General features: G+C 39.3%; 2 protein-coding genes across 5 annotated transcripts in view; both read right to left on the bottom strand.

Annotated features, from left to right (window-relative positions):
• The window catches only part of YEATS4 (YEATS domain containing 4), a 32,349-nt gene extending 21,844 nt beyond the window's left edge, over positions 1-10,505 (bottom strand). Inside the window, exons 1-6 of one of the 4 annotated variants that reach the window (XM_063786922.1) lie at positions 10,327-10,503; positions 9,874-10,208; positions 9,092-9,446; positions 6,050-6,169; positions 3,269-3,335; positions 3,085-3,179 (exon numbers count right to left, since the gene is read on the bottom strand). In XM_063786922.1, the coding sequence (XP_063642992.1) occupies positions 3,085-3,179; positions 3,269-3,335; positions 6,050-6,169; positions 9,092-9,142 (333 nt within the window). In that variant the 5' untranslated portion in view covers positions 9,143-9,446; positions 9,874-10,208; positions 10,327-10,503. Of the gene's footprint in view, positions 1-3,084; positions 3,180-3,268; positions 3,336-6,049; positions 6,170-9,091 lie in introns of all 4 variants that reach the window. The other 3 variants (XM_063786923.1, XM_001155404.8, XM_009425812.5) reach the window with 3 other exon arrangements.
• Positions 10,506-15,927: 5,422 nt separating this feature from the next.
• LYZ (lysozyme) lies at positions 15,928-20,724 on the bottom strand. Its single transcript, NM_001009073.1, has 4 exons — positions 20,589-20,724; positions 18,861-19,025; positions 16,849-16,927; positions 15,928-15,994 (listed from the first exon to the last, which is right to left on the bottom strand). The coding sequence occupies exons 1-4, from the start codon at positions 20,722-20,724 to the stop codon at positions 15,928-15,930; spliced, it is 447 nt and encodes a 148-aa protein (NP_001009073.1).
• Between the last annotated feature and the right edge of the window lie 1,455 nt (positions 20,725-22,179).

Raw genomic sequence — 22,179 nt, 5'->3', positions numbered from 1 at the left:
ATAAATGCAGGCAAAAGATACGAAGCCCTAATTCTCAGTACCTGTGGATGTGACATTATTTGGAAACAGGGTCTTTGCAGGTGTAATTACAATGAAGTCATTAGGGTGGACCACAATCCAATATGACTGGTGTCCTTCGAAGAGAAGAAGACACAGAGACCAGGGAGAAAGATAAGGCCATGTGACAATGGAGGAAGATATTAGAGATATGTTGCCAAAAGCCAAGGAACATCTGGGGCTGGAAGAGGCAAGGAAAGATGCTCCCCTAAAGGCTTTGGAAAAAACATGGCCAACACCTTGATTTCAGACTTCTAGCCTTCAGATCTGTGGGAATAAATTTCTGTTGTTTTAATCCACCCAGTTTATGGTACCAGAAAACTAATACAGAAGACTTACACTTATTTCAAAAATCTTCTCTTAAAACCATGTGCACAACTGACTTTTACAATTAAAAAATTCTACAATTACATTGTAAAACTGTCCTTCCCTAAATTTATTATTCAGACTTCCAGAGGCATTCATGCGGATATAGGCAATAAAAACATTTCAAGACAGATGTCTGTAATTTTGAGTGGTGTTTGAAAATTCTTAGAACAATGAAACTGCCTATACTTGCCTAGAAATCCCTATTTCTAGGAATGAAAACTCAATTTGACATTTTGCTTTTAGAAACAACCATTCTTTTCATAGTGGCTTGATCTGTATAATAGGTTACTGGGTAGCAGAAGTAAATCACAAGTTACCTTCCAACCAAGTTGTCTTTCTTAGATATTTTAAATAAACCTTCACTGGACATTTTCTGTAAGAGCTAACTATTGAAAAAGTACAATAGTTTAATAATACTAAAAAACCCTATAATATTTTTTAGAGAATAAAATTCAGGCCTATGTAAATCTATATGGGAATCTATTCAACAGATTAATCACCATAGCAGTGCAATAGGTTATACCTTTCTAAGAGTGACTTCAAGAGCTGTCTCATAATGAGGTTACAGGATACAATGATTTCTTTCATAGATTTATTTTCCAACTGGGGATAAGGGGTAACAGATGAGGAGACAGGGAGGTAAGGCAGCATATTCTCAAAATAAAAATGAAAACCCAGCAATCTTACAAAGTTAAAAAGAGCTTCTACTCTAGTAACATATGGGCTGCTTCTCTCTCCCTCTCAACATCTGCTAAATTCTATGCTCTCTTTTCCCTAATAAACTATTCTCATTAAGGTCAGTGTCTCATTTTTGTATCCTTCTCAATCCCTTAAACAATATCTTGCAAATAGCAGATATAATATTTAATAATTTCTTGGCCGGTCATGGTGGCTCACGCCTGTAATCCCAGCACCTTGGGAGGGCAAGGCGAGAGGAATGCTTGAGCCCAGGAGTCTGAGATCAGCCTGGGCAACATGGCAAGCCCCTATCTCTACAGAAAATAAAAAATTAACTCAGCATGGTGGCATGCATCTGTGGTCCCATCAACTGGGGAGGCTGAGGCAGAGGACTGTTTGAGGCCAGGAGGTAGAGGCTGCAGTGAGTTGTGTTTATGCCACTGTACTCCAGCCTGGGCAGCAGAGTGTAACTCTGTCTCAAAAGAAAAAAAAAATTATTGCCAAACAAAATATAACATGAGCGTGTTTTCCTGAAGGGCAACACAGATGGTAGGAGATCTAAAAACTTCATCACATGAAAACACAAAAAATGTTTAAATGAGCTATGGATGCTTACTCATGAGAAAAGAAAACTAAGGTAGGAATAGTAATCAGTAAAAAGTTCAGGAAAGCATAACAAAGTACAGCTTTCTTAAAACTAAAACTACCCCAACCTTGAATAGGATGTTTTACTTAGTGACATAAGTTAATTCTCCATATTGGAGATATGCAAGCCCAAACTAGATTCTCATTTGAGATATTGCCTAAATAAATTCCTACGTAGGAAGAAAAGAGTAAGTCTACGTCATTGGGTCCCAATTCTCATTGTGCATCAAAATCACCTGGGGTGCTGGCCCCATTCCAAACCTACTGAATCAGACTCTCCAAAAGGTGAGGCCTAGGAGCTTGAATTTTTAAAAAGCACCTCACAAAAATTAATAAATAAATAAGCAAGCACCTCAGGTGTTTCTGATGCAGCCAGTTAGGAACCGGTTTGCTGAAATACTGGTCCAGGTGATATTCAGCTCCTTTAAAAATACATACACAGTTTAAAAAATATAATCTGATAATTAAAATGTAAATGTTTGGTGCTAAAAGACTGATGTGATTCTAACAAGATAAAATGGTGATGAATGTGAAAGCCTTGAAACTGGAGTTAAACCCCAGCCACATATGTGGAATGTGAGAGCCATTACTGAGTTTTGACCCTACAGGCTTAAGAAAAAAAAAGGCCTAGTGGTTTTACTCAAAAGAAAAAATACTAGAAAAAGGTATGAATGCAAATATCTGGGTTCAAAAACTAGCTCTACCATAATTAACTGAGTGTTTTTGAGCAGCGACTTGACCTCTGAGCCTTGGTATCCTGATCTCTAAAATGAGGGTATCACAACCTAACAAAGTTGCTGAAGAATCAAAGCAAAAGCCTGGAGGGATTTTTTTTTTACATTATCAAGCAACAATCTGATAAGAAGAGATCAAAAGATGAAAAAGCCAGTGGCTATAAAAATAAAGACTCATAAATAAGATATAAAATGAAGCGCTAGTACTGATGACAGCTTAAAAAAGCAAAAACACTGTTTCTTAGGGTTTAACTACCAAAAACTATAAAAATCATTTTACACCGCATATGGGCTCAACTTATTTATTACTAATAACTGAATGATAATAATAGTTTTAAGTTTTTTTGCTGCAGTAGTCATCTGATTTCCATGGTTTCTTTCCAATACATGTTCATATTATATGTTTTTTTCCATACTTGGAAAAAAAAAGGATTTTGAAAGGCGCTACATTTAAAAATGAAAAACTTAACTCATGGCAAGATACACTGTGCCATAAATTTACATAAAACACATCTGAATGAACACTGTTCATTAAGTATTATTACATGTTCACATTTACTAAGAAATTTATTTTATATTTACAAAGATTAATGCTACTCACAGGTCTTTCATTAGGGTCAATGAAAAATATTTTGATGATTATTTCGAATTCACCCCATCCTGTTTCAGTAATTTCATATGGAGGTTTAGTAACAACTAAAGACAGAAAAAAATAGTAAATTATTGGTTTAGTTTCCTAGCCATTTTTAACTTTGGATATTGTGAATCAAAAGACTATATTGTACCTCTTAAAGGATTGCCATAGCTTTCATGTAATTTAAACTGGATTTTCTTCACATATGCTGACATATCCTAAAATATAAGGAATTAGTTAGTTTTATGATCTACAAATGAAAACTAGGAAAAAAAATACACTGAGCGTATATATTTAATTTTCTAAAAAACATACTTCCCTTCAAATTTTATGGAATCTAATTTTCTAAAAAACATGAACTACACCTGGGAAGTTATTTTGCTTTTTTTTTTTTTTTCCTGAGATGCAGTCTCGCTTTGTTGCCCAGGCTGGAGTGCAGTGGCATGATCTTGGCTCACTGCAACTTCCCTGACCCAGGTTCAAGCAATTCTCCTGCCTCAGCCTCCTGAGTAGCTGGGATTACAGGCGGCTGCCACCATGCCTGGCTAATTTTTTGTATTTTTAGTAGAGACGGGGTTTCACCATGTTGGCCAGGCTGGTCTCGAACTCTTGGCCTCAGGTGATCCACCTGCCTCGGCCTACCAGTGTGCTGGAATTACAGGCGTGAGCCACCGCACCTGGCCTATTTTGCTTTTTTTAAAAAAACAAAAAGGAAGCCTGTGTTGAATTCTTTTATGATTTGTAATATATAGAAATACACATCCCAAATTCACTTTTTTTTTTTGGCAAATCTTGTTTTAATACACCTCTATAGATAATATTCTAAATCAATTTTGATTTTTTTCCATTAAAACAACAGTACATATCTGGTACTATTACAGAAATATAAGGCAAATCTATAGTCAATTTCAAAGAACAAAATTATATCACATACGCCGGGCACGGTGGCTCACGCCTGTAATCCCAGCACTTTGGGAGGCCAAGGCAGGTGGATCACCTGAGGTCAGGAGTTCGAGACCAGCCTGGCCAACATGGTGAAACTCCATCTCTACTAAAAATACAAAAAATTAGCCAAGCATGGTGGCGGCGCCTGTAATCCCAGCTACTCAGGAGGCTGAGGCAGGAGAATTGCTTAAACCCAGGAGGCGGAGGTTGCAATAAGCTGAGATCGCACCATTGCATTCCAGCCAGGGCAGTAAGAGAGAAACTCCATCTCAAACAAACAAAAAATTATATTACATAAAGCTAAGGACAACTAATTTAAAGCAATCTAAGATTGTTGAATACAAAAACTCCTCATTTTCTTTATTTTAAAAGTACAGAAGCATATTCATTAGTTATGGCAAATAAAAGGGTTTCTGTTGGCAAAAGTGGCTTTTAAAATATATAATTCATTATAGAAGAATAAAAAAATGCAAAGCAATAAGTCACATTCAATAGTAATGTTTATTAACTTTTTAATTTACTTTTAGGAATTTTTAAATTACTTATATCTACATTCATATCTAACTTTATTATTTAAAAAATAAACTGGAATCTTACTATAATGATACCTTTTTTTTCTGTAGAGATGGAGTCTTACTATGTTGCCAGTCTGGTCTCAAACTCCTGGGCTCAAGCGATCCTCCCGCTTGGGCCTCCCAAAGTGCTGAGATTACAGGAATGAGCCATTTTGCCTAGCCAATGGTTTTTAGTTATATTTACAGAGTCTCATAAGAATCACTACAATTAACATTTTTATCACACAAAAGAAAGCCATATCCATTAGCACTTACCTCAATACCCTTTCTCCCACACACTAGCAACCACTTATCTATTTTGTCTATGGATTTGCCCCTTCTGGACATTTCATATAAATAAAAGCATATAATATGTGGCCTTTTTTATATTTGGCTTCTTTTACTTAGCATAATGCTTTCAAGTTTCATCCATGTAGTAGCATCTTTACTTTATCAGTACTTTACTTTTTATTGCTTGATAATATTCAATTGTATGGATATATCACATTTTATTTATCCATTCATCAGTTGATAGACAAATGAATTGTTTCCACTTTTTGGCTATTATGAATAACACTGGTATCAATATTCACATGCAAGTTTTTGGGTAGACTCTGAAGGGTTTTAAATAGAGGAATAATTTACTCACTCAATAAATATCTGTTAAATGCCTACTATGTACCGGCTATGTTCCAGGCATTGAAGATTCAGCAGTGAAACAAAATTACTAGCAATCAGATGACACAGCAGAGCTGTCTTTCACATTCTTATTACCACATTATTACTTTAAGGATTAGCTGCTTATTCCTGAAACTCCTGATTAAATACTATGTTAACTTAGATATGATGTTAGGAAGATGTACTTGTACTGTATTTATAGCATAAATAGTTCTTGTTATCTTAATTTTAATTAGGAAACATTTTTGGAAAATTGATTTGTAGTATCATATGAAGATGACAGTTCTCTATTTTTTCAAAAACTTTTTGACAACATTCCTACAACGGACCAATTTTACAATCAGAAAGTTACTATAAAAAATTACAGGTTGTCGGCCGGGCACGGTGGCTCACGCCTGTAATCCCAGCACTTTGGGAGGCCGAGGCGGGTGGATCACGAGGTCAGGAGATTGAGACCATCCTGGCTAACATGGTGAAACCCCGTCTCTACCAAAAAACACAAAAAATTAGCCGGGCATGGTGGCGAGCGCCTGTAGTCCCAGCTACTCGGGAGGCTGAGGCAGGAGAATGGCGTGAACCCGGGAGGTGGAGCTTGCAGTGAGCTGAGATCACGCCACTGCACTCCAGCCTGGGCAACAGAGCAAGACTCCATCTCAAAAAAAAAAAAAAAAAAAAAAAAATTACAGGTTGTCTTTAAGCAAAACAAATTACAGACAACTTTAAGTAAAACAGTTACAGAAAAAACGAGTGCCTACCTCATTTCTATATGGTTTCACATATACTGTCCACTGATGAGTGTGCCCATCTTCTTCTCTTTTCTTTCCAAAATACCGAGCAACATTACCGTAAACTATTGGTTTAACGATAGTAACACCCTAAAAGAAAAATAATTTTAAAATAAATGAATATTGTACCATTAGCTAAATATGCAGAATAAGAGCTCTGAAAACTTGCTTTAAAGAATGGCAGTCTAACAATCTATAGTTTGCTTATAATATGGATTTCTCTCAAATCAATTTCAGACACATCCTTTCATATTAACACAAAAAACACCAGAATAATTACAATGTTCCCTCTTTGAAAATGCTTTTATTTAAATTACCATGCAAAGCGCTTTTAGAGTGTTGTTAAAAGAAATGCAAAAGGCCTTTACTTAAACACCTGAAAGCTAGGCATTGAAATAAAAATGGCCAATTCTGACTGGCATCACCTGTGGCAATGTCCTTATCACCTAGCCTGTGGCAGTGTTTCCCAAAGTATAGTATAAATATTAGGAGTAATTTGTGAGAGGTAGAATAAAGGTCAAACATTTTTCATTTTTTTACTTACGTGTTTAATCAGTATTAAAAAATAGTAATAACTGTAACTAGAAATTAAAACCTACAATTTCACCAAGGTGGGTGGATCACCTGAGGTCAGAGGTTCAAGACCAGCCTGGCCAAGATGGTGAAACCCCATCTCTACTAAAAATACAAAAATTAGCTGGGCTTGGTGGTGTGCATCTGTAATCCCAGCTACTTGGGAGGCTGAAGCAGGAGAATTGCTTGAACCTGGGAGGCAGAGGTTGCAGTGAGCCGAGATCATACCATTGCACTCCAGCCTGGGCAACAGAGCGAGACTCTGTCTCCAAAAAAAAAAAAAAAAACAAAAACAACCAAACACCCTACAATTTAAAAAACATTAACGCTTAGAAAGGGGCTTTTAAAAAATAAACTGATTTAAATGTAAATGTTACAATAAATATTACAGTTGAATTCAGACATGGCAAAAATGGCCAAGTGTCACTTGGATGACTGAAGCTTGGTAAATAGTGGCTGATGACATGTTTGCTACATTTGTCCTTAGTTTAACATACATATTTCTTATATCTGATAAGTGCAAAGGCAGTGCGTATTGACAGATTATGTTGGAAAGATAAAAAATTTCAATTGAAGTGAAACTATTGAATGTTGCACATGAATCTGAAACCAATGGCTCAGTTACAGAAATGTATCTGAAGAACAATGAGCAAGATTTACCACATGTGAAAAGTGCTGAGTGAATGTAACCAACAACAATAAAAATGAAGAAAAGCGGCCAGGCACGGTGGCTCACGCCTGTAATCCCAGCACTTTGGGAGGCCGAGGCGGGCAGATCACCTGAGGTCGGGAGTTCGAGACCAGCCTGACCAACACGGAGAAGCCCCCGTCTCTACTAAAAATACAAAATTAGCTGGGCATGGCGGCGCATGCCTGTAATTCCAGCTATTCGGGAGGCTGAGGCAGGAGAATCGCTTGAATCCAGGAGGTGGAGGTTGCGGTGAGCCGAGATTGCGCTAGTGCACTCCAGCCTGGGCAACAAGAGCAAAACTCCGTCTCAAAAAACAAAACAAAACAAAACACACACACACACACACACACACACACACAGATAAGTATTTTTAAAACCTACTAATTATTGCTATTTTTTTTTTAAAGAAACATTGTCTTGCTCTGTCGCCCAGGCTAGAGTGCAGTGGCACGATCTCAGCTCACTGCAACTTCCGCCTCCCAGGTTCAAGCGACTCTCCTGCCTCAGCCTCCCGAGTAGCTGGGATTACAGGCGCCCGCCACTACGCCCGGCTAATTTTTGTATCTTTAGTACAGACGGGGTTTCACCCATCTTGACCAGGCTGGTCTCAAACTCCTGACCTCAGGTGATCCACCCATCTCGGCCTCCCAAAGTGCTGGGATTACAGGCGTGAGCCACCGCGCCCAGCCGTGGTTGATTCTTTTTAAAGAAAAATTTCCTTTCCTTTATAAATAAAAATCAGAAGGGGTACAAATAGTTGTTTTTATCAGGAGCCAGTGGGTCCTGCCTCAAAAATTAACGTGCAGGGCCGGGCAAGGTGGCTCACGCCTGTAATCCCAGCACTTTGGAAGGCCGAGGAGGGTGGATCACCTGAGGTCAGAAGTTCAAGACCAGGCTGGTTAACATGGTGAAACCCCGTCTCTACTAAATATACAAAAATTAGGCGGGCGTGGTGGCGGGCACCTGTAATCCCAGCTACTAGAGGGGCTGAGGCAGGAAAATCGCTTGAACCCGAGAGGCGGAGGTTGCAGTGAGCCGAGATCGTGCCATTGCGCTCCAGCCTGGGCAACAAGACAGACACTTCGTCTCAAAAAACAAAAAAAATGAACGTGCCAGGGGATGTGTGAGGGAAATAAATATTACAATGTCAAACATTACGCTAGGGTCTATGGTAATTTCATCAAAAACAAAAGAAGTTGACATTTACTGAATGTTCCCCATGTGCCAGGCACAGTGTTATGCTCTTGCTTTGAGGCTTTGTGAACACCATGAACTCCAGCAAATTTTCTTAGCTTTCGTATGCCTCGGTGTCTCAGTTACCGCACTTGGAAATACTGCGGGTAAGCGCTCAGCGACTGTTTGCTACAGTTATTGTTATCCTCACACCAGGAGGGTGGCGTCACCGCTTCACCAATAACCTAGATTGGCAGCGAATGTGCACCAAGCTGAGCTTTCCCAGCCCTCGGAGTCGCCCGTTTCCTTGGCAGCCACGTCCGGGTTTCCCCAAGCCACCATTTATCTGTTTGTTTTTTGGCGGGGATGGGAGTTGGCAGTGACGCGAGGAAGTTGGGGCCCAATGAACGCCGGTTTTTCGCTCAATGGCTCTGACTCGCTCTCCAACCTGAAACCACGGTTCAAACCCGAGGAGAAAAGGCGCGAAAGGAAACCCAGTGGGCCCTCCCCGCGCCGCGCAGGGAGGAACCGGGGCGGGAGAGCCACCCCGGAAGAGGGGCGGTCCGGGCACTGACCTTTACTCTCCCGCCGGAGTCAGGCCCAAATTCGGCCATTCTCTTGAACATATTGTCCCACGGAAGAAGCCGCCGCCGCCACGGAAAGAGACTGGGGCTGGCGGGGTCGCCGCTCCCCTCAGAGGCCGCGCTCCTCTCGCGCGGGCCCAGGCGGAGGGTTTCTGGCCGAAGGAGGGCGAGTTACTTGGGCTCACGGCGGTAACCATCAACTCCTCAGGCCGACTGCGCTCCTGAAGGCCATTCAGGCCCGCGCAGGTGGAGAGCGCCGCGAAAAGAGGGGCGACGGCGGCACCGCGCGCAGGCGCAACGGGCTCGCGTATGCGCACGCAGTGTACACTGCGCACGCGCCTGGCGGCTGCAGTCACATCACAGGACCAGTCCAGGAGTTCCAAACCAAAAAAAAATGAAAGGAAGGAAATAATAAATGACTTCAGAAAGTTGTCCAGATGTTAAGGAGATGAGTTTCCACACTGAAAGATCCTACTAAGCACCCAGCACAAATATTAAAGTATCCACGTCAAGGCATATCATTGTGAATTTTCTGAACATCGAGGAAAAAGAGATCCCACACCCTTCCAGGTTATACAGACTATAGAATCAGAGTGGCTTCAGATTGCTCAGTTAGAATCTAGGAAGCCATACGGCACTCTCTTCAAAATTCTGAGGGAAAATTACTTCCGATTTAGTCTTCAATACTCATCCAACTACCAATCTAGTGTGTGAATAGAATAGAGTTTCAGATGTGCTAAATCACTACACACAAAAAATAGTACCTATCTTACCTTTCTCAGTACCTCCAGGAAGATCCTGTAGGTCTGATCCACCAAAATGAGGGAATAAGCCAAGAAGGAGGAAATTATGAAATGCAGGAAATACAATAAATAACAAACACAGAAAATAGTAAGATCCCAAGATGATACTGAAAGAGCTCCGGAAACAATAGCTGTGTATAGGCATAGACAGCAACGCATCCAGATTAGATTCGGTCAGAAATCTTTGGGAGACTGCTTCAGAAGGATGGAATTGACAAAATTCCAGCTGGCGTTGAATCCTCAAGAGGAGATTTGACCGAGAGTTTGGAGTTTAACTCATGACAGGTACACAGAAAACTAAGCGGCTGTAAGAATTATGCAGCTATTAATTCTAGGGAAAACAAAATCTTGTGCAAGAAATGAAAGTAATTGTATTTATTGTTACATAAATACTGAGTATTGGCCGGGCGCGGTGGCTCACACCTGTAATCCCAGCACTTTAGGAGGCTGAGGTGGGCGGATCACGAGGTCAGGAGATCGAGACCATCCTGGCTAACACGGTGAAAACCCGTCTGTACTAAAAATACAAAAAAATTAGCCGAGCGTGGTAGCGGGCGCCTGTAGTCCCAGCTGCTTGGGAGGCTGAGGCAGGAGAATGGCGTGAACCCGGGAGGCGAAGCTTGCCGTGAGCCGAGATCGCACCACTGCACTCCAGCCTGGGTGACAGAGCGAGACTCCGTCTCAAAAAAAAAAAAAAAAAAAAAAAAAACACACACAAAAAAACTGAGTACTGATCCCCCCTCCCCCTCAAAAAAAGAATTACATTTGGAAGGATGGGCTTTGGAGAAGGGTACTATGCTTGATGGGGATGGAGGAGGAGGAAATAGAGCTTCATCTTTAACTTCCATAGTAGGAAGTCAGTATCTTAAAATGGAAAAATCAAGAAGAAGCAATATAGGTGTAATATTGAAAAGCATGGAGATAAATATTTTTAAAAATAAGCTAAAAGAGTAGAAAATACTGCTGATTGTAATTTTTAGTAATTCCACTTAACAACTTTAAAGAAAATATTTTTTAAAAGACTTCACTAAATAGAAGTGCAAGGGATGTGCTCAGGGCTTAGTTATATTAGTGCCACATGAAGAGCTCAATTGTCATATGGATGTCACTGCATTTCAACCAAGATAGGAACTGAGTTTCTTTGAAAATGATCAAACATTGATATTGATTTTTATTCTGTTGCCAGAATAAGAGTAGAAATTTGGTTTGGGGGCGTAATTATATTTAAAACAATTGATATGACTAAGAAATATTTATCAAAAACTAAAGCAAAATCTCCAACAAACATTGCTTTCCCTCTTCAGTCTACTTTGTCTAATCTCTGGCAGTTTCCTCAATCAGCCTGTGTTGTTGGGTTATCCTGGCACTTCTTGGACATGTCCTATCTCTGTTTCTCAGCTGTCACTCTTCAACTCTCTCTCTCCTACCTTGACTCATCCTTTGTACACCTCAGGGTATCTCGATATGCATAAACTCATTCGTTTTTAGTTTAATCACGTCAGAATGGTCCAAGAATTTTGAAGCCTAAGGTTGCACCTATATAGTGGCCCTCTGCTGCCCTCCCATGGCTAGTCTATGTGCTGCATTTACATAGCCAAGACGTGGCTTGGAACCCCGCAAGCGGTTGTACTGGAATCATGTGGCCTTGAAGAGTTAATTTAAAAAAAAAAATAATAATAATAATAATAAAGGCTGGGCGCCGTGGCTCGCGCCTGTAATCCCAGCACTTTGGGAGGCCAAGGTGGGCGGATCACGAGGTCAGGAGATCGATGTCCTGACGTGGTGAAACCCCCTCTCTACTAAAAATACAAAAATGAGCCAGGCGTGGTGGCGAGTACCTGTAGTCCCAACTACTCGGGAGTCTGAGGCAGGAGAATCGCTTGAACCCAGGAGGCGGACGTTGCAGTGAGCCGAGATCGCGCCACTGCACTCCAGCCTGGGTGACAGAGCGAGACTCCGTCTCAAAAACAAAAAGCTTAGAATGTTCAGCTTGGAGGGAACATACTAAATAATCAGCAAGAGATTTATTCGATCAACTGATATTGATTGAGCATGTACCATGTTCCAGTCACTCTTCTAGGTGTTTAGAATACAGAAGTGGAATGAGTGAAAAATTTCTATTCTTCCTATCAGGACAGTGGTTCAGCATATTATAAAATCAGAGATGTATCATGGTAAGGAGGGTGTCCAGGTGTTGGGGAAGGAAGCAACCCACTGAGGGATGTCAGAGCCTGAGTGGAGAGCACTTGAGCAGAGTTGGGGAATTGGTTACATACAGGCAAACCCATCAAATACGTAAATGTACTAAGGATACATTTTAAGGATAATGAGTATAATGGATGCTAAGTTTCTTACTGTCAGAGAAGAGAGTTAAAACATGTGAAAGAAGAAAACTAGAGTGAATCCTGTGGTGTGAGATTAGAATTGGAGATATTGGTGTGGATTCATGATTTTCAATATAAATAGATAGATATACAGATAAATATAGTGTAAATACATATATCTTCCAGCTCTGTTCACTGATAGGGCCTGGGAACAGTGATACCCTAGTGCCCAGATCCTGTTTTTTTAATACTATTATGCACTTTGAGGAATCAGGGCTCCTTGGAGAAATGCCTATTCCATTTTTGGAAGCAAGGAAGGAACAAGGTGAGCCTTAGAATATCTTGTGCCAGAAAACAAGAAAGTGCTTGAAGAATGATGGAAATATGTCAAAATGGCACAGAAGACAACTTGCTCACTGGCCAAATCGAGGACAGTGTGAACATCAAAATAAATAATAGTAATGGACTGTAACTCCTTATGATTTGAATAAAATAGAAGCCATGGGTCCATACTGATATAATAAATAAATGCATGACCAGGCACGGTGGTTCACACCTGTAATCCAGCACTTGGGAGGCCAAGGCAGGCAGATTGCTTGAGCTCAGGAGTTCCAGACAAGCCTGGGCAACATGGCAAAACCCCATCTCTACTAAAAATACAAAAATTAGCCAGGCATGGTGACGCGTGCCAGTAGTCCCAGCTACTCAGGAGGCTGACGCGGGAGGATTGCATGAGCCTGGGAGGCAGAGGTTGCAGTGAGCTGAGATCGCGCCACTGCACTCCAGCCTAGGCGACAGAGTGAAATCCTGACTCTAAATAAATAAACAAACAAACTGAAAATTTGATGAGCAGTAGTCTCAAGGCACCTCCTCCCCAAATACTTTACAGTGAAGATGGCTTGCAGGCCTCACCTTAATCAAGTGATCCAAGTGAACATCATCAATAATGGGGCAAATCAAAACTGCAAAAACTGAATGCCACCTGAAAGGATGCAGTGAGAGCATCACTTCTGTGGTATTCCTACCAAAGATGCATAACTTAATGGAATCGAGAGAACACCAGAAAAACCTTAGGAACATTCTATAACATAACTAGTCTGTGGTCTTCAAAAGTGGCAAGGTCATAAAAAGTCCAGAAAGAAACAACTGAGGAAATAATCCAGATTCAAAGAGACTTAAAAAACATGACAACCAAATACAATATGATTCTGAATTAGATGCTTTTGTTATGAAGGTCTTATTGGGACAATCGATGAAATTGAGTGGAATCTGATGACTAGGTGGTAGTAATGTATCAGTGTTAATTTCCTAATTTGGATAATTGTTTTGAGGTTTTATGCAGGAGAATGTCTTTATAGGAATTACACACTGATATAATCAGGGCCATTGGGTATCATGTTGGCTATTTACTCTCAAAACAGTTCTGAAAAATAAAAGATCTTTGTACAGTACTTTTATATTTTTTAAAAGACTGAGTTTATTTCAATGTTTTTTTAAAAAGTGGAAAAACCTCTGTCATTTTGGAAGTTATATTTTGGTGAGAAGAGACAAATAAGTAAAATATGTAGTATATAAAATTATTATAGACTTGAGCCCTGAGGCACTCTCACATTTAGAAATTAAATAGCAGAGAAAGAGTGAGCAAGAAGGACTGAGAAAGAACAGTCAGTGAGGTAGGATGTAAATAAGGAAAAGCCAAGGGATTAAAAAACTGCTAAAAGTATGAAGCGGTTCACTTTGTCAAATGCTGCTGAGATGAACAAGATGATCACTGGAATTAGCACTGAGGAATCATGGGAGAAATCCTGGAGGAGCAGTTTCAGCTGGGTGAGGATAGAAGCCAGATTAGAGAGGGTTGAAAAGACACTGGGAGGTGAGGTCATGGAGTTGGTAAGTACAGACATACTTCCCCAGAAGTCTTGCTGTAAAGGGAGCAGAGAATGGAGTTGCAGTTGGAGGATTATGTAGGGTCAGTGGAGTATTTGTTGTAAGATGGAAGGTTACTAGGGCAGACTGTAGAATGATGGAGGTGATCCAGCTAAAAGGGACAAACTAGGGATGCAGGAAACAGCCTAACTTGGAGTAGTGAGAGGGATGGGAGGGAAACTGCATGTGGAGTCAGTGCTGTTGGCAGGAGCAGAGGCTCTTCATCCTGATAATAGGAGGGAAGGAAGGAAGGATGGGCCTGTGGGAAGGTATGACTGCTGCTTTGGGATGTAGAGGGGAAAGCTTGGTATGAAGTTGCTTTTGTTTTAGAAGTGTAATATGAGGCCAGGTTATCTGCTGAGAGCAGAGGAGGGTGGAGGATAAGGGGGCAGAGGAGGAGGCTGAATGTGTGTCTTGAGGCTTTGAAGAGAGAAGAGGAAAAGTAAAATAGTAACAGTCATTTTGGAGACTAGGGACATAAAAATTGAAGGATTGTAGAGAAGTAACTAAAATGGTCAGGCAGACTTGAGGGCTCATTTGAGATTTATGGTTATGAATTTAAAGTGAGACCTGTCAGCATGCTTGTGAATTTTTCTCCAGCAATATCTGACTATTTAAGTGAGGTAAGTGACGATATAAGAGATATTAAGAGCACCAAATCATATTTTTTCAAATATCTGTATTCTTTTCTTCAGAGACACTATAGGAGTCTAAATAAAAACAGACAAGGCATGTGTTGCAAAGCCTTTAATTAGAATGTTTGTATTTTTTACATCATGCATAACTTCACATTTGTGATTAATTAGTAATTATTTCAATACTTGTAAGCTCATCTGCCTCAGATTTAATCATAATACATGAATTAAATTAATCAAATTAAGGAACAGCAATTTAGAAAGAAACACACTTTAAGAAATCAAAATTCTCAATTCAGGCAGTCTGTTTCTATCATTTGGTATTCTACTCCTTTAAAAATTTCATATTGCCCAACAAAAAGTGGTTATTTTTACTGTTTTTGGAGATGACTGAACAGATGAAGGCATCAGATGCCTTCATCAGCTGGTATTTTGCCTAAGATCTATTTAAGATAAACTTTTCTTATATTTTTTACTTAATATTGGGCATAATCGTATCATTCAAGATTAAGTCTGGGTTATTTCTTTGATAAGAACTGAATGTGGCCGGGCGCAGTGGCTCACGCCTGTAATCCCAGCACTTTGGGAGGCCGAGGTGGGTGGATCACAAGGTCAGGAGATCGAGACCATCCTGGCTAACACGGTGAAACCCTGTCTCTACTAAAAATACAAAAAATTAGCCGGGCGTGGTGGCGGGCGCCCGTAATCCCAGCTACTCGGGAGGCTGAGGCAGGAGAATGGCGTGAACCTGGGAGGTGGAGGTTGCAGTGAGCCGAGATTGCGCCACTGCACTCCAGCCTGGGCGACAGAGCGAGACTCTGTCTCAAAAAAAAAAAAAAAAAAAAAAAAAAAAAAAAAAAAGAATGGAATGTACTGGAGATGTATTTGATAACCAAGGTTTTAGGTAAATTTTCACCAGTATTAGTTCTATTTGCAAACTGAAAAATGTTGTAGGCTTAATATAAAATAACCACATTAGTGAACATTATATCTCTTAGAAGAAAGGCCATATTTTGCTCCTGCTTCTGTAAAAATATTATTTGTTTGAAGGGGAAATAATGGTAGTGTGACCTTTCACTTAATTACTACTCCCTTAATGTGAGAGAGACAAAATGAGCTGAAGAAGGAAAATTCTGGAGTTATACTCCACAACCTTGAACATACTGACGGACATCTCTGTTTTGACAACGATTTCTCCATGCCACCCTGTAGAAAAAGATGAAGCAAATGGTGAAAGGTTAAAACATATCTTCATTGTAATATACATACTTCACACTCCTTGGGGAAACAAAATATTTTATCAATAGATAAAATAGTAAGATAGACCCAGCTATTGCTATTTATTAAATGAAGATATGTATACAAAATACTTCACTCCTACCCAAATTTCTCAGTAGAGCATAGAATGCTGAACATAAAGATTGAGTAATGTGCGTTGTACAGCAGCAACTGCAAAGTGAATTCCACATTTATTTTTTATGTATTTATTTGAGACAGAGTCTCACTCTGTCGCCCAGGCTGAAGTACAATGGCGCAATCCTCTGCAACCTCCACCTCCCGGGTTCAAGCAAGTCTCCTGCCTCAGCCTCCCGAGTGGCTGGGATTACAGGCACCTGCCACCACACCCAGCTAATTTTTTGTATTTTTAGTGGAGATGGGGTTTTGCCATGTTAGGCAGGCTGGTCTCGAACTCCTGACCTCAGGTGATCCATCTGCCTCGGTCTCCCAAAGTGCTGGGATTACAGGCGTGAGCCACCGTGCCCGGCCCACACTTACTTATTCTAAAAAGAATTTCAAGATATGACAAGGAACTGATAGAGTGTGAAGTATCTTAAAACTCTAGAAATCCCCTAAAATAAATTGAGGAGTAAAAGAGTAAGATTCTGGATCAGTTAAAGTAGATTGTTTCTTCAAGGATGTAGGTAATACATCATTTAGCATAAGCCAAAAGCTGCAATTTTGAGGTGTCATTAGCATACTTTGGTCTTTAAAAGTCTGCTCTCATTGTATATATCAACAGTAGAGTAAAATAGTTTTCCCTTTTAACACTTAAAACATACCATGCTCTAATGCCTTGTGGATCACGGACAACCCTCTTTGCACAAGCTACAGCATCAGCGATGTTATCTTGCAGCAAAGCTGAAAGACAGGTGGTAAGGAATAAAAACTTTAATAGATATTTTATTTTAAATTTAGGTTTAGCCAGCTTTTTTCTGTTAGGCTGTGGAAAGAATGGTAAGATATTATTTTCTATGAGTCCATATATGCGTGATTGTTGGGGAAAACTCTCTTCATTCTCTCCCATTCAGCATGAAATGAAGCATTTTTTTCTTCATTTACCAAAGTCATTGGAAGCTCTGGAAGTATTAACAAAATGATTAAAGGTCTTCTTTGTACTAGACACTGTAAAAAAACACCTAGTGATATTTTACTCAGCAGTTCTATTATTGAAAATTTATCCAAAAGAAATAAGAAATGCACCCAAAGATGTATACAAAAAGCTATTCATAGCAATTTATGAGGGAAAAATGGAAACAACCTAAGTGCTCAATAGTAACAATTGGATCAGTAAATTATAGAATATTCATATATTAAAATTCTAGTCATTCTTTTAAAATGATGATACAGATTTGTATTTTTTTCTCATCTGGAAAATGGAGCAAAAGATCATGAAAAACCGATTTGTATTTGCTGACATGCAAATAATTTTGTGTGATAAGAAGCAAATTGTAAAGCCGTGTGTATAATACAATTAATTTTTGCAAAAGCACACAGTATTTACATGTTTGTATGTGGGTATATATGTGTATGATATAATTTAACATTCATACACATGATTGATATACATTCTGGAAGAATATATACCAGAATTTACCCACGGTTATAAACCTCTGGGTAGTAAGATTATGGGTGTTATTTTTCTTATTTGTATTTTCTAATTTTTATTTAATGACCAAAGATTATTATATAATATAAATTTTTTTAATTAACTGGATTTTAAAAATAAGATTAATGTTCTTTATTGGGAATTTTAATATTTAACAATTTAATAATATCAACTTTGCAAGATTTCTGCAATATTTTTGACACTGAGGATTCCACATGGTATTTCTATTTTTATGAGTTCAGTAAAATATTTGTTTCACCCCAAATAAATAAATCCTTAAGTTAATTTGTTATTTACAATAATAATTCTACAGGAACTGTATTTTTTGAAGATGTAAACTAAAGAATTTAGAAATGGAATATCATCATGTTCCTAATTCACTTAAAAGTCTCTCAGCAGTAGCCAGGTACAGTGGCTCACGCCTGTAATTCCAGCACTTAAGGAGGCTGAGGTGGGAAGATTGCTTGAACTCAGGAGTTCAAGACCAGCCTGGGTAACACAGAATTTGCCTGTACTAAAAATTTCAAAAATTTGCCAGGCATGGTGGTGCACACCTGTAGTCCCAGCTACTTGGGAGGCTGTGGTGGGATGATCACTTGAGGCTGCAGTGAGCTGTGATGGTGCCACTGCACTACAGCCTGGGGGACAGTGAGACCCTGTCTCAAAACAAAACAAAACAAAACAAAACAAAAAACTCTCAGCAAAAAAAAAAAAAAAAAAGACATAGAAGAAGCAACTATGGCAAAATGTTAACAACTTTTAAAGTGCATAATGGGCATATGGCTGTTTATTATACTGATGTCTCTAATTTTCTATACATTTAGAACATTTCATAAAAAAAAAAGTAAAACAATTGAAAAAGGACCATACAACTAAATTATCCCAAAACCTCCCCAAAGTAAGCAGGAGCAATGGCATTGTTCTGGACAAAGCATCAGTAAGGCCATTGACAGTAAATTAATAGGTCATTCCAGAAACTTCTGTATATTAAAAAACATCAACCTTTTATGATACCACTTCTTTAATTTCTTACTCAGGGAATTATGAGGAAAATAATAATGACTTTCTGGAAGTTGAGATGTAGTTTTTCTAGGTCCCTCATGAACCTTTCAAGGCTTTTTCATTTGTATTGAATCTCAATTCTTGTAAGTATAACCAGATTGGTCAAATATTAGCTTGTCTTACCACTGCAGGATAAATGACAGGCATTAACTGCTCCTGGGGTTTTGCCATCATTACACCAGTAGCGGCTATTGATCTGAAATATCCCATAATCAGTGCTTCTGTCTCCAGCATTGTAGTTTGTAGCTCGTGTGTTATAACCACTCTCCCATTTGGCCAAACACATCCCTGAAAAGAACTTATTTTTAGTAATAAACAGCAACACTAAGTGACTTATACTCTATAGCAAAATCAGTTCTACTTAGCTACTTCTATTTTACTGATTTGTTTTATAAGTATAAAGATTTACTTATAAAATATCTTAGCACTTTAGTGTTAAGATAAGGGACTTGTAAGAGAATCCTTTTGTAATGCAAATCATCTTGTAACACCAACGAACAATATAACATACTTTTAAAAATATTAAAATACATGTTTCTTCCATTACTTTTACCCTTCCCGTGCTCCCATCCCTCAGGCAACATTCAGCCAAGAACAGAAAAATCAACAGAGCTGTTGAGTAGATTTTGTAAATTCATAGCAGATACATAGGCTGATGGAAAAATGCTTTTTTTAAATCAGAAAAACATAAGGATTTTCTGATAGAAATTTTCTTATAATATCTAAAGGTGAATTTGGACATCAAGTTAGAATCTTGAAAACAAGACTATTCTGTGATTTCATCCCTTCACTCATTCATTCAAAAATAGCTATTGAGGGGAAATGTCTGAATTAAATCTGAAAACTACAGAGATTATTACATCGACAACTATGTACTAAACTGTAAAATAACTTTTCCTCATGGCACATCTTGAATTGTGTGGGAGAAAATGAAAGATAGTTAATCAAGTAGAGTAGATAAAATAATAAAACATTTCATGCTGAGTTTCTGGGATCCTATACAAAGAGTGACTGAAGGGAACTAGGTTCCTACTGCCCTTGTGTAGGGAATTCAATATATTCTTTAAAAACATCACTGTTAAAAATCCCATGTCGGCCGGGTGCAGTGGTTCACACCTGTAATCCTACCACTTTGGGAGGCTGAGGTGGGCAGATCATTTGAGGCCAGGAGTTCAAGACCAGCCTGGCCAACATGGTGAAACCCCATCTCTACTGAAAATACAAAAAATTAGCTGGGTGTGGTGGTACACACCTGTAGTCACAGCTGCTCAGAAGGCTGAAGCACGAGAATCACTTGAGCCCAGAAGGCAGAGGTTGCAGTGAGCTGAGATCATGCCACTGCACTCCAGCCTGGGCCACACAGTGAGACTGTCTTTAAAAATAAAATAAAATAAAATAAAAATAAAATAAAAATCCCACATCACGGCAGGGGACTTGAAGACAAGAAAAATACTGCATCACTCTAGGCTCTCAGAGCCCAAGTTCGAAGTGGGAAATAACTGGAGTCACATACCAAGGACTTGAGAGAGCTCTGCCAGGTCCTCAAATGTATCTTTCAGTCAGCTTACATGTGCCATTGAATCTCAGGCACCCAGCGAACTTCCTAGCACTAGAACAGTACAACAGGTCCTGTTTTACTTAGAATGGAATTTTCCCCTGCCATGCCCGTATTCCTTTATCGGGTATCTCTGGTTATAAAGAACCAAACTGATGTTTTTAGCCATTGTAAGTATACAAACCCACAAAGAAATAAAACATCTATTCACTCAAAGCCCCTTCTTCTTCTTCCTTCTCTCCTAGTGTCTGTTCCATACGTAGCTAATTCTCTGGAAGTATGGAGAGTAGACTTACAGTTTGCTAGGCTGATTCCCCTGTAGCCATCCATTCCCAATCTTTTCAGAGTTCTGGCCAACTCACACCTTTCAAAGACCTTGCCCTGGACGGTAACAGAAAGGAGGACAAGCCCCAGAACAATGAGAGCCTTCATGTTGACTGCTAGGTCAGAGTGCTAGGCTGACCAGGGTGAGCTGGCCCCAGTATTTAACATCTTTTAACTTCCTTCTTCCCCTTGTGGTTTGGGGGCTCCACCCTTTCAGTTGTGTGGAAAACAGGAACTGTCTATTGATCCACTGACTCTAAAGAGATTTTTTAATGCTTGAAGAGAGATACGCTGATGTCCGAATAATTTGTCTACAGGAAAATAATGAAATGGAATTGTTTAAAGTACTGGCTCTGGAAGAATTGGGGCATAGCACTATTTCCAAGACAGGAACTTTCTTCTGTTTGATTATGAATTTGAGCAATTATAAAGAAAAAAATGACTATTTTGTGCAGCTTAAAATGAGCTGTGATTTTTGAGTAACATTCAATTTTGTGAAATTGTTTTGTATGCATTCACTTTTTTATATTTATCTTTTTTACTTAAAATTATTTTACATATCTTTTCCACAAAATGGACATGACACATGTGCCTGTTGTCTTAATGGGTGTATAGTGTGACACCATGTTGCTCAGCTAGTTTCTTACTCTAGACTCTTTTTGTTACTATAGCAAATTTTTTATTATTATCAATCAGTGTTTTACTATTATAAATAAGGTTCATGTGAACAACTTTACCAACTACCTTTTTTTTTTTTTTGAGATGGAGTCTTACTCTGTCACCAGGCTGGAGTGCAGTGGCGCAATCTCAGTTCATTGCAACCTCTGCCTCCCGGGTTCAAGCAATTCTCCTGCCTCAGCCTCCCAGGTAGCTGGGACTACAGGCATGTGCCACCATGCCCAGCTAATTTTTGTATTTTTAGTAGAGACAGGGTTTCACCGTGTGGCCAGGATGGTCTGGATCTCTTGACCTCGTGATCTGCCTGCCTCGGCCTTCCAAAGTGCTGGGATTACAGGTGTGAGCCACCATATCCGGCCTACTTTACCAACTACTTTTCACAATACTTTGCCTCCCATTTCCGTATTAGAACATAAGGGGTCATTAGAAAGCAACAGCATTTTAAAAATAAAACCTACCCAAACATATATCCAACTAAATGCTACCTTTGAAAATAGCAATCTCAGGAGGCTGTGCACAGCTTTTAAAACAATGCTACCAGAACTCAAAAAGAACTGCGCTTCTGTATCTGCCTAAGAGGACAGATTCTGAGCCACACAAAGTGTCATCACTTTGTAGTTACCCTTATTTTTCATCAATGGCCTCTAAAGATTACCAGATTTCGTTTTAAATGACAGTTCAAGGACCCTGTTCAAAAATCAAGAATAATCTCATTTTTCAGGCTAGGCCTAATTTTGATTCTTCAGTAATAAATAGGTCCAGGTGCAGTGGCTCATGCCTGTAATCCCAGCACTTTGGGGGGCCGAGGTGGGTGGATCACCTGAGGTCAGGCGTTCAAGACCAGCCTGACCAACATGGTGAAACTCCATCTCTACTAAAAATATA

Source organism: Pan troglodytes, chromosome 10 (assembly GCF_028858775.2).
Source record: "Pan troglodytes isolate AG18354 chromosome 10, NHGRI_mPanTro3-v2.0_pri, whole genome shotgun sequence".
Taxonomy (NCBI): Eukaryota; Metazoa; Chordata; class Mammalia; order Primates; family Hominidae; genus Pan; species Pan troglodytes.
The sequence above is the reverse complement of the archived record's forward strand: the minus strand, read 5'-3'. Positions and strand labels throughout refer to the sequence as shown.

Bases quoted from the DNA above. Each gene is read 5' to 3' on its own strand.
- LYZ (NM_001009073.1), bottom strand. From the start codon at position 20,724: ATGAAGGCTCTCATTGTTCTGGGGCTTGTCCTCCTTTCTGTTACCGTC. The intron at 19,026-20,588 runs GTAAGTCTACTC...AGTTCTTTTCAG, and splicing joins GGGAATCAGCCTAGCAAACT to GGATGTGTTTGGCCAAATGG. The intron at 16,928-18,860 runs GTAAGACAAGCT...CCTGTCTTTCAG, and splicing joins CTGTCATTTATCCTGCAGTG to CTTTGCTGCAAGATAACATC.